We start from the raw sequence: 15960 nt of genomic DNA on the forward strand, positions 1-15960 counted from the left end.
ACCATGGAGACAGAGCAAGCTAACATTTCAAATCTAGATGACTCTTCATCAGAGCAAGAGTCAACTAGACAAAACACTCCCCACTGATGTGCTCTGACTCACTGTGCTCTCCAGCATTTGCTGTTTTCAACAGTGAGCCTAGGGCTGAATGGCCGCTGCCTCCTTCAATCCTGCATCACCACTCAATATGGTCACTGGCTGATTATATAATCTCAGTATCCTGTTCCCACTTTCTCTCCAAATCCCTTTATCCACAAGTGCCACGTCCAGCTCCCTCTTGAATATATCCAATGAACTGGCCCCAACAGCTTCCTGCGGGAGAGAATTCCACAGGTTCCCAATTCTCTGAGTGAAGACTTTCTTCCTCATCTCAGTCCTGAATGGCTTGTCCCTTATTCTGAGACTGTGCACCCCCTAGTTCTGGACTTCCCCAACATTGGGAACATTCTTCCCACATCTTGCCTGTCCAGTCCCATCAGGATTTTATATGTTTCTATGAGATGCCCAGTGAGCACAAGCCCAGTTGATCTAGTCTTGCCTCAGGTCAGTCCTGCCATCTCAGGAACCAGCCTGGTGAAGTTTCACTGGACTCGCTCAACAGCGAGAACGTCATTCCTTAGACTAAGACCATAACTGCCCACAATTCTCAGGGTGTAGCCTCACCAAGACCCTGTATAACTGCAGCAAGACATCCTTACTCTGACACTCTGACCGTCTTCCAGCACCACTAATCCAGAATCTGGTTTCCAGCATCTGCAGTCATTGTTTTTACCTCATTCTCAGGGTGTAGCTTTACCAAGACCCTGTATAACTGCAGCAAGACATCCTTACTCTGACCCTCTTGCTATGAAGGACAGCGAGCCATTAGCTTTCCTCACAGCGTGCTCCACCTGCAAGTTAACCTTCAGCCACCGTTCCACCGTGACACCCAGGTCTCATTGCACCTCACCTGCTCCTAAACAGCCACCGTTCACAGAATAATCGGCCTTCCTGTTTCTGTGTCCAAAGTGGATAACCTCACATTTACCTACATTGTATTGCATTTACCAAGTATTGTCTGTCCAAGTAACCCTGCAGCCTCTTCGCATCCTCCTCCCAGCACACCCTGCCACCCAGCTTAGTGTCAGGGGCAAATGTGGAGATACTACATTCAATTCCTTTGTGCAAGTCATTAATGTTTATTGTGAACAGTTGGGGTGGCAGCACTGAACCCTACAGTACCCACTTGTCACTGCCTGCCAGTCTCAAAGGAACCCTTTATTCCAACTCTGCTTCCTGTCTGCCAGCCAGTTCTCTATCCACATCAATACATTACCTCCAATACCATGAGCTTTCATTTCACTTGTTAATCTCTAGGAAAGCCAGTGGATGGATTCCCAGAAGGCCTTTGATGAGGTGCCACACTGAAGGCAGCTGACTGGCAGGAAGCAGAGGGCTGGGAAGACTGGAGTTTCACAGGGGTCAGTGTTGGGACCACAACTATTTACATTATAGATTAACAGTCTGGACAAAGGAACTGAGGTTTGCAGACAACACAAAATTAGATGGAGGGACAAGATATGTACAGGAGGCAGGAGATTGCAGAGGGAGGCAGGAGATGGCCTAATGGTATTATCATCCCGAAACTCAGCTGATGCTCTCGAGATACAGGTCTGAATCCCATTACATAGTGAGAAGAATCTCCCAATAACCAGGAAAACCATGGTCAATTGTCAAATAACACACCTGGTTCACGACCGTCCTTCAGGGATGGAAATCTCCATCCTCATCCAGTCTAACTTACATGTGAATACAGACTCTCAGCAACTCTCAACTGTCCTCTGGAATAGACTGTCAAGGCAGTCAGTTGTGCCAATTTTTACAACATCTCAATGAAAGTCAGCAACAAGCATGACGCTGGAAAAGACAACAGCAGAAACCGCCCTGTCGACCCCACAGACTCCTCCTTACTAACATCTGGGGACTAGTGCCAACATTGAGAGCGCTGTCTCACAGATTAGTCACGCAACAGCCTGACAGAGTCATACTCACAGAATCCTACCTTACCCCAGACCCCACCATCACCATCCCTGGATATGTCCTGTCCCACAGCCTGGACAGGCCCACAGGGGTGGGGGCACAGTCAGGAGGGAATTGCTTTGGGAGTCCTGAACATTGACTCCAGACCTAGGAAGTCTCATAGCTTCAAGTTAAACATGAGCTACAAAACCTCCTGCTGATTACCATCACCATCAGGCCAGGGGATCAACCCTGGTTCAATGGAGAGTGCAGGAGGGTATGAGGGGAGCAGCACCAGGGATACCTGAAGATGAGGTGTCAACCTGGTGAAGGTACCAAACAGGATTACTTGCATGTCAATCAGCATGAGCAGCAAGTGATAGACAGTGATCCCAGACAACAGATTAGATCTAAGCTCTGCAGTCCTGCCACATCCAATCATGAATGTTGATGGACATTTACACAGATCACTGGAGGAAGAGGTTCCATAAATATCCCCATCCTCAATGATGGAAGAGCCCAGTACATCAGGGCAACAGATAAGGCTGAAACTTTCTCAGCAATCTTCAGTCAGAAGTGTCGATGGCCCACCTCGGCCTCCTTCAGTGGTGCCCAGTATCACAGGTGACAATGTTCAGCCAATTTGATCCACTCCACGTGATATCAAGGAGCAGGTGGAGACCCTGGATGCTGCAAAACCAATGGACCCTAACAATATTCCTGCAAGACTTGTGCTCCAGGATCTGCTGCTCCCCTAGCCAAGCTGTTTCAGAACTGTTACCACACTGGCATCTACCTGAAAATGTGGAAGGTCGCCCAGGTATGTCCACTACACAAAAAGCAGGACAAATCCAACCTGGCCAATTCCCGTCCCATCAGTCTCCCCTCGATCCTCAGTAACGTGGTGGACGGGGTCAGTAACAGGGCTATCAAGCAGCACCTGCTCAGTGACCCCCAGTTTGGGATCCCCCAGGGTCACCCAGCTCCTGACCTCATTCCAGCCTTGACTCAAACATGGACAAAAGAGCTCAATTCCAAAGGAGAGAGGAGAGGGACAGCCCTAAACATCAAGGCTGCATTTGACCGAGTGTGGCATCAAGGAGCCCGGACAAAACTGGAATCAGTGGGTGTCAGGGGCAAACACTCCCCTGGTGAGAGTCATAGCTGACACAGAGGAAGGTGGTTGTAGTTGTGGAGGGTCAGTCACCTCCAGTCCAGGACATCTCGGCGGGAGTCCCTCAGGGCAGTGTCCTCGGCCCAACCACCTTCAGCTGCTTCATCAATGTCCTTCCCTCCACCATAAGGACAGAAGTGGGGGATGTTCCCCAATGATTATCCAGCATTCAGCCCCGTTCACAACTCCTCAGGTACTAAAACAGGCCGTGTTCACATACAACAAGATCAGGACAATATCCAGGCTTCGGCTGACAAGTAGAAAGTAATATTCATGCCACACAAATGCCAGGCTATGACTATCTCTAATAAGAGGCAATCTAATAATGCTCTATGTTTTATAAAGGCATTTAAATGGTCACTGGACAGGCATATGGATGAAAATAGAATAGTGTTGGTCAGATTAGTCCAACAGGTTGGCGCAACGGAGGGCAGAAGGGCCTGTACTGACTGTAATGTTCTAACCACCACCCCTTCACAGTCAATGGACTTACCACCACCAAATCCCCCACGATCAACATCCTGGCAGTTATCACTGACCAGAAACTCAACCCGACCTGCTACGTTAACACAATGGTCACCAAGAGCAGATCACAGGCTGGGAACACTTTGGCAAGCAACTCCCCTCCTGACTCCCCAAAGCTATCTCCAAGGCACAAGTCAGGAAGGGGATGGAGTACTCCCCAGTTGCCTGGGTGAGTGTAGCTCCAACAACACTCAAGAAGCTTGACACCATCCAGGGCAAAGCAGCCGCTTGATTGGCACCACATCCTCAAACATCCCCTCCCTCCCCCCCACCGACACTCAGTAACAGCAGTGTGTACCGTCCCCTCCCTCCTCCCCACCGACACTCAGTAACAGCAGTGTGTACCGTCCCCTCCCTCCCCCCACCCACACTCAGTAACAGCAGTGTGTACCGTCCCCTCCCTCCCCCATCGACCCTCAGTAACAGCAGTGTGTACCGTCCCCTCCCTCCCCCACCGACCCTCAGTAACAGCAGTGTGTACCGTCCCCTCCCTCCCCCACCGACCCTCAGTAACAGCAGTGTGTACCGTCCCCTCCCTCCCCCCACCGACACTCAGTAACAGCAGTGTGTACCGTCCCCTCCCTCCCCCACCCCCCTCAGTAACAGCAGTGTGTACCGTCCCCTCCCTCCCCCACCAACACTCAGTAACAGCAGTGTGTACCGTCCCCTCCCTCCCCCACCCACCCTCAGTAACAGCAGTGTGTACCGTCCCCTCCCTCCCCCCACCGACACTCAGTAACAGCAGTGTGTACCGTCCCCTCCCTCCCCCCACCGACACTCAGTAACAGCAGTGTGTACCGTCCCCTCCCTCCCCCCACCGACACTCAGTAACAGCAGTGTGTACCGTCCCCTCCCTCCCCCCACCGACACTCAGTAACAGCAGTGTGTACCGTCCCCTCCCTCCCCCCACCGACACTCAGTAACAGCAGTGTGTACCGTCCCCTCCCTCCCCCCACCCCCCTCAGTAACAGCAGTGTGTACCGTCCCCTCCCTCCCCCACCCCCCCTCAGTAACAGCAGTGTGTACCATCCCCTCCCTCCCCCACCCCCCCTCAGTAACAGCAGTGTGTACCATCCCCTCCCTCTCCCACCCCCCCTCAGTAACAGCAGTGTGTACCGTCCCCTCCCTCCCTCTCCCACCCCCCCTCAGTAACAGCAGTGTGTACCAGCTACAAGATGCCCTGCAGAAACTCACGGAAGATGCTCAGACAGCACCTTGCAAACATATGAGCAATTCCATCTAGAAGGACAAAGGCAGAATATACATGGGAACACCAACCCCCTCGAGCCAGTCACCCAGACTTGGAAATATGTCATAGCTCCTTCAGAGTTCCTAGGTCAAAATCCTGGAATTCCCTCCCTCAGGGCATTGGGATTCAGTCTACGCCACATGGACGGCAGCGAGTCAAGGAGGCAACTCACCCTCACCTTCACAAGGAGAGCAAAAATGCTGACTCAATCACTAACATCTATGTCCCCTACGTAAATAAATAAGGAGGATTTGGATGTGGTAGGAGAGTGAGCAAGGAAGTAGCAGATGGAATACAATAAGAGAAAGTGTGAGGTGATGAACTGTCATTGGAAGAATAGAGGACATGGGGAAAGGTTTCGGTAATCTGAATCACTAAGGGACGAGTTCAGATTTCTCTTCAGGTTAACATGCAGGTTCAGTTAGTCATTAGGAAGGTAATTGCAATGTTAACATGTATTCTCACCCTCTCAAATGCAACAGCAGAGATGTGGGGCTGGGACTCCATAAGGCTTAGGTCAGACCACATTTGGAATATAGTGAGCAGTTCTGGGCTCCATACCAATCTGAAGCCCATCTAACCTACACTATTCCATGTACGTCCATATGCTTGTCCAATGACGACTTAAATGTACTTAAAGTTGGCGAATCTACTACCATAGCAGGCAAAGCATTCCATACCCTTACTACTCTCTGATTAAAGAAACTCTGACATCTGTCCTACATCTATCACCCCTCAATTTAAAGCTATGTCCCCTCGTGCTCCCCGTCACCATTCTTGGAAAAAGGCTCTCCCTGTCCACCCTATCTAACCCTCTGATTATCTTGTATGTCTCTATTAAGTCACCTCTCAACCTTCTTCTCTCTTACAAAAACAGCATCAATCCCTCAGCCTTTCCTTGTTACGACCTTCCCTCCATACCAGGCAACATCCTGGTAAATCTCCTCTGCACCCTTTCCAAAGGGTTCACATCCTTCTTATAATGTGGTGACCAGAACTGTACACAATACTCCAAGTGCGGCCGCACCAGAGTTTTGTACAGCTGCAGCACAACCTCATTGGTTCCGGAACTCAATCCCTCTATTAATAAAAGTTAAAGCGCTGTATGCCTTCTTAACAACCCTGGTCAACTTTCAAGGGTCTGTGTACCTGGACACTGAGATCTCTCTGCTCATCTACACTACCAAGAATCTTACCATTAGCCCAGTACTTTGCATTCCGGTTACTCCGACCAAAGTGAATCACCTCACACTTGTCCGCATTAAACTCCATTTGCTACCTCTCAGCCCAGCTCTGCAGCTTATCTATGTCTCTCTGTAACCTACAACATCCTTAGTCACTATCCACAACCCCATCGACCTTAGTGTCGTCTGCAAATTTACTAACCCACCCTTCTACGCCCTCATCCAGGTCGTTTATAAAAATGACAAACAGCAGTGGACCCAACACCGACCCTTGCGGTACACCACTGGTAACTGGACTCCAGGATGAACATTCCCATTAACCACCACCCTCTGTCTTCTTTCAGCAAGCCAATTACTGATCCAAACTGCTATATCTCCCACAATCCCATTCCTCTGCATTTTGTACAACAGCCTACTGTGGGGAACCTTATCGAATGCCTTGCTGAAATCCATATACACCACATCAACCGGTTTACTCTCATCTACCTGTTTGGTCACCTTCTCAAAGAACTCAATAAGGTTTGTGAGGCACGACCTACCCTTCACAAAACCGTGCTGACTATCCCTAATCAAATTATTCTTTTCTAGTTGATTATAAATCCTATCTCTTAGAACCTTTTCCAACACTTTACCAACAACTGAAGTAAGGCTCACTGGTCTATAATTACTGGGTTGTCTCTACTCCCCTTCTTGAACAGGGGAACCACATTTGCTAACCTCCAGTCTTCTGGCACTATTCCTGTGGACAATGACCATCTAAAGATCAATACCAAAGGCTCAGCAATCTCCTCCCTGGCTTCCCAGAGGATCCTAGGATAAATCCCAACCGGCCCAGGGAACCTATCTATTTTCACACTCCAGATTTCTAATACCTCTTCCTTGTGAACCTCAATCCCACCTAGTCTAGTAGCCTGTATCTCAGTATTCTCCTTGACAACATTGTCATTTTCTAGAGTGAATACTGTCGAAAAATATTCATTTAGTGCTTCCCCTATCTCCTCTGACTCCACACACAGCTTCCCACTACAATCCTTGATTGGTCCTAATCTTACTCTTGTCATTCTTTATTCCTTAAATATCTATAGAAAGCCTTAGGGTTTACCCTGATCCTATCCACCAACAACTTCTCATGTCTCCTCCTGGCTCTTCTGAGCTCTCTCTTTAGGTCTTTCCTGGCTACCTTGTAACCCTTAAGTGCCCTAACTGAGCCTTCACATCTCATCCTAACTTAAGTGAAGTCGAAGTGACCTGTACAAGAGGACGGATTGCACCTAAATTGGAAGGGGACTAATATACTGGCAGGGAAATTTGCTAGAACTGCTTGGGAGCATTTAAACTAGTAAAGTGGGGGGTTCGGAGCAAGGGAGATAGTGAGGAAAGAGATCGATCTGAAATGGATGCAGCTGAAAACAGAAGTGAGTCAAACAATCAGGGCAGGCAGGGACAAAGCAAAGAACAAGGAAGGACTGATCAAAGTAAACTGCATTTATTTCAATGCAAGGGGCCTAACAGGAAGGCAGATGAACTCAGGGCATGGTTAGGAACATGGGACTGGGATATCATAACAATTACAGAGACATGGCTCAGGGATAGACAGGACTGGCAGCTTAATGTTCCAGGATACAAATGCTACAGGAAGGATAGAAAGGGAGGCAAGAGAGGAGGGGGAGTGGCATTTTTGATAAGGGATAGCATTACAGCTGTGCTGAGGGAGGATATTCCCAGAAATACATCCAGGGAGGTTATTTGGGTGGAACTGAGAAATAAGAAAGGGATGATCACCTTATTGGGATTGTATTATAGACCCCCTAATAGTCAGAGGGAAATTGAGAAACAAACTTGTAAGGAGATCTCAGCTATCTGTAAGAATAATAGGGTAGTTATGGTCGGGGATTTTAACTTTCCAAACATTGATTGGGATTGCCATACGGTTAAAGGTTTAGATGGAGAGGAATTTCTTAAGTGTGTACGAGACAATGTTTTGATTCAGTATGTGGATGTACCCACTAGAGAAGGTGCAAAACCTGACCTATTCTTGGGAAATAAGGCAGGGCAGGTGACTGAGGTGTCAGTGGGGGAGCAATTTGGGGCCAGGGACCATAATTCTATCAGTTTTAAAATAGTGATGGAAAAGGATAGACCAGATCTAAAAGCTAAAGTTCTAAATTGGAGAAAGGCCAATTTTGACGGTATTAGGCAAGAACTTTCAAAAGCTGATTGGGGGCAGATGTTCGCAGGTAAAGGGACGGCTGGAAAATGGGAAGCCTTCAGAAATGAGATAACAAGAATCCAGAGAAAGTATATTCCTGTCAGGGTGAAAGGGAAGGCTGGTAGGTATAGGGAATGCTGGATGACTAAAGAAATTGAGGGTTTGGTTAAGAAAAAGAAGGAAGCATATGTCAGGTACAGACAGGATAGATCGAGTGAATCCTTAGAAGAGTATAAAGGCAGTAGGAGTATACTTAAGAGGGAAATCAGGAGGGCAAAAAGGGGACATGAGATAGCGTTGACAAATAGAATTAAGGAGAATCCAAAGGATTTTTACAAATATATTAAGGACAAAAGGGTAACTAGGGAGAGAATAGGGCCCCTCAAAGATCAGCAAGGCAGCCTTTGTGTGGAGCCACAGGAAATGGGGGAGATACTAAATGAATATTTTGCATCAGTATTTACTGGGGAAAAGGATATGGAAGATATAGACTGTAGGGAAATAGATGGTGACATCTTGCAACAAGTTCAGATTACAGAGGAGGAAGTGCTGGATATCTTGAAACGGTTAAAGGTGGATCAATCCCCAGGACCTGATCAGGTGTACCCGAGAAATCTGTGGGAATCTAGGGAAGTGATTGCTGGGCCTCTTGCTGAGATATTTGTATCATCAATAGTCACAGGTGAGGTGCCGGAAGACTGGAGGTTGGCAAATGTGGTGTCACTGTTTAATAAGAGCAGTAAAGCCAGGGAACTATAGGCCGGTGAGCCTGACCTCGGTGGTGGGCAAGTTGTTGGAGGGAATCCTGAGGGACAGGAGGTACATGTATTTGGAAAGGCAAGGAAGGATTTGGGATAGTCAACATGGCTTTGTGCGTGGGAAATCATGTCTCACAAACTTGACTGAGTCTTTTTTGAAGAAGTAACAAAGAAGATTGATGAGGGCAGAGCAGTAGATGTGATCTATAGGGACTTCAGTTAGGCATTCAACAAGGTTCCCCATGGGAGACTGGTTAGCAAGGTTAGATCTCAGGTAATACAGGGAGAACTAGCCATTTGGATACAGAACTGGCTCAAAGGTAGAAGACAGAGGGTGGTGGTGGAGGGTTGTTTTTAAGACTGGAGGCCCGTGACCAGTTGAATGCCACAAGGATCGGTGCTGGGCCCTCTACTTTTTGTCATTGATATAAATGATTTGGATGTGAGCATAAGAGGTACAGTTAGTAAGTTTGCAGATGACACCAAAATTGGGGTGCAGTGGACAGTGAAGAGGGTTACCTCAGATTACAACAGGATCTGGACCAGATGGACCAATGGGCTGAGAAGTGGCAGATGGAGTTTAATTCAGATAAACGTGGGGTGCTGCATTTTGGGAAAGCAAATCTTAGTAGGACTTATACACTTAATGGTAAGGTCTTAGGGAGTGTTGCTGAACAAAGAGACCTTGGAGTGCAAGTTCATAGCTCCTTGACAGCGGAGTCGCAGGTAGATAGGATAGTGAAGAAGGCGTTTGGTATGCTTTCCTTTATTGGTCAGAGTATTGAGTACAGGAATTGGGAGGTCATGTTGCGGCTGTACAGGACATCGATTAGGCCAGTTGGAATACTGTGTGCAATTCTGGTCTCCTTCCTATCGGAAAAATGTTCTGAAACTTGAAAGGGTTCAGAAAAGATTTACAAGGATGTTGCCAGGGTTGGAGGATCTGAATAGGCTGGGGCTGTTTTCCCTGGAACGTCAGAGGCTGAGGGGTGACCTTATAGAGGTTTACAAATTATGAGGGACATGGATAGGATAAATAAACAATGTCTGTTCCCTGGGGTCAGGGAGTCCAGAACTAGAGAGCATAGGTTTAGGGTGAGAGGGGAAAGATATAAAAGACTCCTAAGGGGCAACTTTTTCATGCAGAGGGTGGTACATGTATGGAATGAGCGGCCAGAGGATGTGGTAGAGGCTGGTACAATTGCAATATTTAAGAGGCATTTGGATGGGTATATGAATAGGAAGTGTTTGGAGGGATATGGGCCGGGTGCTGGCAGGTGGGACTAGATCGGGTTGGGATATCTGGTCGCCGTGGATGGGTTGGACTGAAGGGTCTGTTTCCGTGCTGTACGTCTCTATGACTCTAAGCCTTCTTCCTCCTCTTGACCAGAGATTCCACTTCCTTCGTAAACCATGGCTCCCGTGCTCTATAGCTTCCTCCCTGCCTGACAGGTACATACTTGTCTAGGACACACACAAACTTTTCCTTGAATAAGCTCCACATTTCTAATGTGCCCCTCCCCTGTAGTTTCCTTCCTAAATCCTTGGGTAAGTCTAGAGGTTTCCAAGAATAGTTACAGGGATGAAGGGGCTTGTCATATGAGGTTCAGTTCAGGACTCTGGGTGGCACATGATGGAGTTAAAAGGTTTAGGGAGAGGTGGGGGTTGGGGGGAGACTATTTGCAATGTACAGAATACTGAGTAGCCTGGAGTAAATGAGTATGAAGAAGTTCTTTCCACTACTTGGAAAGAATAGGACCAGAGGACACAGGAACGACCCAAGAGAACTGAGATGGGCAAGGATTTCTTCAGGAAGAGGGTGGGGAATCTGAGCAACTCAATGCTGCAGAGGGCTGTGAGTCCCAGGTCATTCAGCATTCCTAAGGCAGAGATAGATGGGTTCTGGGTTAATAAGAGGACAATGGTTACAGGGAGAAGGCAGAGCAATGGGGTTGAGAAACATATCAGTCATGATTAAGTGATGGATCAGACTCAGTGAGCTAAACAGTCCAATTCTGCATCTTACAGTTTTATGGACACTTCAACTGCTCATCCAGATACTTCTTAAAGATTGTGAGGTTTCCCACCTCAAATACCGTCCCAGGCAAGGTATTCCAGATGGCCACCACCTTCAGGGAGAAAAGCATTTTCCTCAAATTCCCTCGAACATCCTGCCTTCCACATTAAAATTATGCCCTCTTGTTATTGATATTTCAACCCAGGTGAACAGCTGCTTTTCATCCACCCTGGCTATGCCTCTCAATATTAAACACTGCTGTGAGATTCCCTCATCAACCAAACCTTCTCTGCTCTAAAGAAACCACCCTGAGCTTCTCCAGCCTGTCTTCATCACTAACCTGCTCCATCCCAGGCAGTATCCTGGTGAATCCCCTCTGTACCCCCTCCCAGTACAATCACATCCTTCCTATAGTGTGGGCACCAGAAACTGCACACAGTCCTCCAGCTGTGGCCTCCCTAAACTCCTGGACAGCTCCACCAGAGCCTCCCTGCTCTGATCATCCAAGCCTCGACTGATAAAGGCAAGTGTCCCCATGGCCGCCTTAACCACCCTAGTAACCTGTCCCACCACCTCCAGGGCCCTGTGGACAAAGACCGCAAGATTCCCCGTTCCTCGGAGCTTCCTGCTGTCCTGCCAGCTATTATACAGATATATCAGACTAACTCCTTGATGGTTTCCTTGTTGCCCTAAAGCTCCCCTGATTAATTTTCAAAGATGCCTATGTTCACTTTAAATCACTGTGTTCCTTTTCAGATATTTAAAGGTGCTCTCATTGTCAGTTTTTTATATTCCTCGCTGGTTTAACTCTGTAATATGTTTTCTAATCTTCCTTTACTGCATTCTGAATTTATCCCAGTCTTCAGAGTGATGACTGACTTTGGGTTCATTATTTTTCACTTTGTATTCTCTTTCACTTTGTTGGTTATCTCTGGTTTGTTTATCCCTCTGTTAGAATCTTCCCTCCGTACTGGGATGTAATTTTGCTCAGGGTCATGAATTACCTCCTTAAATGTATGCTGCTGCTTGCTTACTGTCTTTCCTGCTCATCTGTCTACCCAGTTCACTTTAGCTAACTCTATCCTCAGTTAGTGAGTTTTGCGAAGATTTGTAGCGCAGGTTGAGGTTCTGGGTTGAGCTGGAAGGTTCAGTTTCAGACATTTCGTCACTACACTGGGTAACATCAGTGAGCCTCTGGATGAAGCACTGGTGTTAGTGACTTACTTTTTATTCATGTGTTTAGGTTTCCTTGAGTTAGTGATGTCAGTTCCTGTGGTGATGTAATTTCCTGTTCTTTTTCTCAGAGGGTGGTAAATGGGATCCAAGTTGATGTGTTTGTTGATAGAGTTCCAGTTGGAATGCCATGCTTCTAGGAATTCTCAGGTGATTCTCGGTTTGGCTTGTCCTAGGATGGATGTGTCGTCCCAGTCGAAGTAGTGTCCTTCCTAATCCATATGTGAGGATACTAGTGAGAGAGGGTCATGTTGTTTTGTGGCCAGTTGGTGTTCATGTATCCTGGTGGCTAGTTTTCTGCCTGTTTATCCAATGTAGTGTTTGTTATAGTTCTTGCACGGTATTTTGTAAATTACATTAGTTTTGCTTGTTGTCTGTACAGGGTCTTTCAAGTTCATTAGCTGCTGTTTGAGTGTGTTGGTGGGTTTGTGGCCTACCATGATGCCAAGGGGTCTGAGTAGTCTGGTAGTCATTTCTGAGATGTCTTTGATGTAGGGGAGAGTGGCGAGGGTTTCTGGATGTGATTTGTCTGCGCGTTTGGGTTTGCTGCTGAGAAATCAGCGGACTGTGTTCATTGATACCTGCGACTTTTGAATACATGGTATAGGTGATTGTCCTCTGCTGTGTAACTCCTCTGTGTTGCGGTGTGTAGTGGCTCATTGGAATAATGTTCTAATGCAGCTTCGTTTGTGGGTGTTGGGATGATTCCTTCTGCAGTTCAATATTTGGTCTGTATGTGTTGTTTTCCTGTAGATGCTGGTTTTCTAACAGTGCAGTCAATGTTTCCTTGGCCAGGTTGATGTTGGTGAATGTGAACAGGGCTGTTACATCAAAGGAGACCATTATTTCATTCTCTTCTATCTTAGTGTCTTCAGGAATACTTGGGTAGAGTGGACGGACTGGCGTGAGCGTGTTACTAAGTGTTTTAATCTTTGGTACAGCTCCTTGGCCACTCTAAGTTGGTGCTCCAGATAGTGAGACTATGGGTCTGAGGGGGTTCCTGGTTTGTGAATTTTGGGTAATCCGTAGAAGCGTGGTAGGTTGGATCCGTCTGGTTTCATTTTTTGAAACTCAATCTTGTTTATTTCTCCAGATTTCTGAAGGTTTTCTGAGTAGGGCTGTGAGTCGGTTCTCTAGTGTGGGGTCAGGTCTATCGCCACCTGTTGGTAAGTGTTGGTATCTGCAAACAGTGTGTTCACCTTCTCAATGTGGTCTCTTTGATTTAAAATGACTGTCAAGCATCCTTTGTCTGCAGGTAGGTAATTGTTTTTAAAATCTTCGAATCCTTGTAGTACTTTCCTTTCTTGTGTGTAGAGTATGTTACATTCCTTTTTCCTGCTTAATGTTGGTGCAACTATCTGATAGTTTGCTGAGTTTCTTCTATCTTCCCATGTTGTTCCTAATGCTGCTAAGAAATCTTTCTGGTCTGCATCCTGGAAGTTGTAATTTAATCCTCTTACTAAGATGGCTTTTTCAGTGTCTATAAGACCATAAGACATAGGAGTGGAAGTAAGGCCAATCGGCCCATCGAGTCCACTCCGCCATTCAATCATGGCTGATGGGTATTTCAACTCCACTTACCCGCATTCTCCCCGTAGCCCTTAATTCCTTGTGACATCAAGAATTTATCAATCAGTCAGATAAGTTTTTTTTAATCAATGCTTCTGGGTTGTCTGTGAGTCATTTTGTGAATGTGTCTAGTATTTTCTGCAGGTCTATTGTTTATATTTTCTGCGTTTGCTGCTGTCTAATGTCCATGGCTCGTTGTACAATGTCTGTCCATTCATGGTCTGTCATGTTAGTGAGTAAGGTTTTTGGGGTAAAATTTCCCAGATGTATTGATGGGAATACATGATACCAGCCACCAGGATACATGAACACCAACTAGTCACAAAACGACATGACCCTCACATACGGATGAGGAAGGACACCACTTTGACTGAGACAACACATCCATCCTAGGACAAGCCAAACAAAGACATGCACGAGAATTCCTAGAAGCATGGCATTCCAACTGGTACTCTATGAACAAACACACAGATTTTGACCCCATTTACCACCCTCTGAGAAAAAGAACAGGAAATTACATCACCACAAGAAATGACATCAACCACCAAGGAAACCTAAACACACAAATAGAAAGTGTGTCACCAACAAGAAAGGCAGTACAGTGGTTCAGTGGTTAGCACTGCTGCCTCTCAGCACCAGGGAGCCAAGTTCAATTCCAGCCTCGGGTGAATGTCCGTGTGGAGTTTGCACATTCTCCGTGTCTGCGTGGGTTTTGTTGTGTATTAGATTACTTACAGTGTGGAAACAGGCCCTTCGGCCCAACCAGTCCACACCGACCCGCCGAAGCGCAACCCACCCATACCCCTACCCCTACATATACCCCTTACCTAACACTATGGGCAATTTAGCATGGCCAATTCACCTGACCCGCACATCTTTGGACTGTGGGAGGAAACCGGAGCACCGGAGGAAACCCACGCAGACACAGGGAGAACGTGCAAACTCCACACAGTCAGTCGCCTGAGGTGGGAATTGAACCCAGGTCCCTGGCGCTGTGAGGCAGCAGTGCTAACCACTGTGCCACCGTGCCGTTTCCTCCCACAATCTAAAGATGAGCAGGTCAGGTGAATTGGCCATGATAAATTTCCATAGTTTTAGTGCATTAGTCAGGGGTAAATATAGGTAGGGGAATGGGTCTGGGTGGATTACTCTTCGGAGGGTCAGTGAGGGCCAAAGGGCCTGTGTCCATACTGTAGAGAATCTAATCTTAAAAAAAACACCAGCGCTTCGCCAGAGGCTCACTGATGATGTTACCTCGTATGGTGACGAAACATCTGAAAATGAACCTTCGAGCTCAACAAGCAAGCTTACAGCAATCCTCATTTCACTGTCATTCCCTTTAAGTTATGCTGTGAAAATCTCATCAGTTCTCCCTCTCCACTGTCCCAATCAAACCCTCCCAGGTGAGGGATAGCAGAGTACATTACCTGAAGTAGGTAGCAATGCAGAGGATCACAACCAGCATCGGGTAATAAATATAGAATCCATCAGCAATGAAGGATATCACCCGCATCGAGCCCATTATCTGAGGATAAATTGGAAACAAATTGTTAAGTCAGGCGAGTATCATTACCCCAAAACCCACTGATCATCAGCATGACCTTCCTCTCAGCCCCAACCACCCCCATCTCCTATCTCTCACCGAGGTGTAAGCAGTCTGCTCTCTGTTCTGATGGGAAATTGCGGAATCCATGTGGATCAGTCCCAAGAAATTCAGACATAACGGTGGTGTCAGACGGCAGAACAACCTGTAAATCAAAACAAAATTTATCCCAATCCATAGGTCTGTGCTATAAACCCTTCTTCCAGCCTTTTCCCAGCTGTACGCTGCAAAATTCCACCTATTGTGTCAACTGCAAATCTGGTACAGGACATTCACTTCCTTCTGCCAGATCATTAATGTATTATTATAAATAGTTGTGGTCTCAGCACCGATCCCTGTGGAACCCCACTGGTTACAGGTCACCAACTTGAAAAAGAACCCTTTATTCCCACTCACTGTTTCCCACCCAATTCTCTACCCATGCCAATATGCAACCACCAG

At 47.0% G+C, this 15960-nt stretch overlaps 1 protein-coding gene across 2 annotated transcripts in view; it reads right to left on the minus strand.

Annotated features, from left to right (window-relative positions):
- LOC132826336 (G-protein coupled receptor-associated protein LMBRD2-like) overlaps positions 1-15960 on the minus strand; it is a 64256-nt gene that overhangs the window by 16482 nt on the left and 31814 nt on the right. For both annotated transcript variants that reach the window (XM_060842197.1, XM_060842189.1), the window contains exons 12-13: positions 15559-15664; positions 15344-15441 (exon numbers count right to left, since the gene is read on the minus strand). In XM_060842197.1, the coding sequence (XP_060698180.1) occupies positions 15344-15441; positions 15559-15664 (204 nt within the window). The remainder of the gene's footprint in view (positions 1-15343; positions 15442-15558; positions 15665-15960) is intronic.

This window comes from Hemiscyllium ocellatum, chromosome 2 (genome assembly GCF_020745735.1).
Source record: "Hemiscyllium ocellatum isolate sHemOce1 chromosome 2, sHemOce1.pat.X.cur, whole genome shotgun sequence".
NCBI lineage: Eukaryota > Metazoa > Chordata > Chondrichthyes > Orectolobiformes > Hemiscylliidae > Hemiscyllium > Hemiscyllium ocellatum.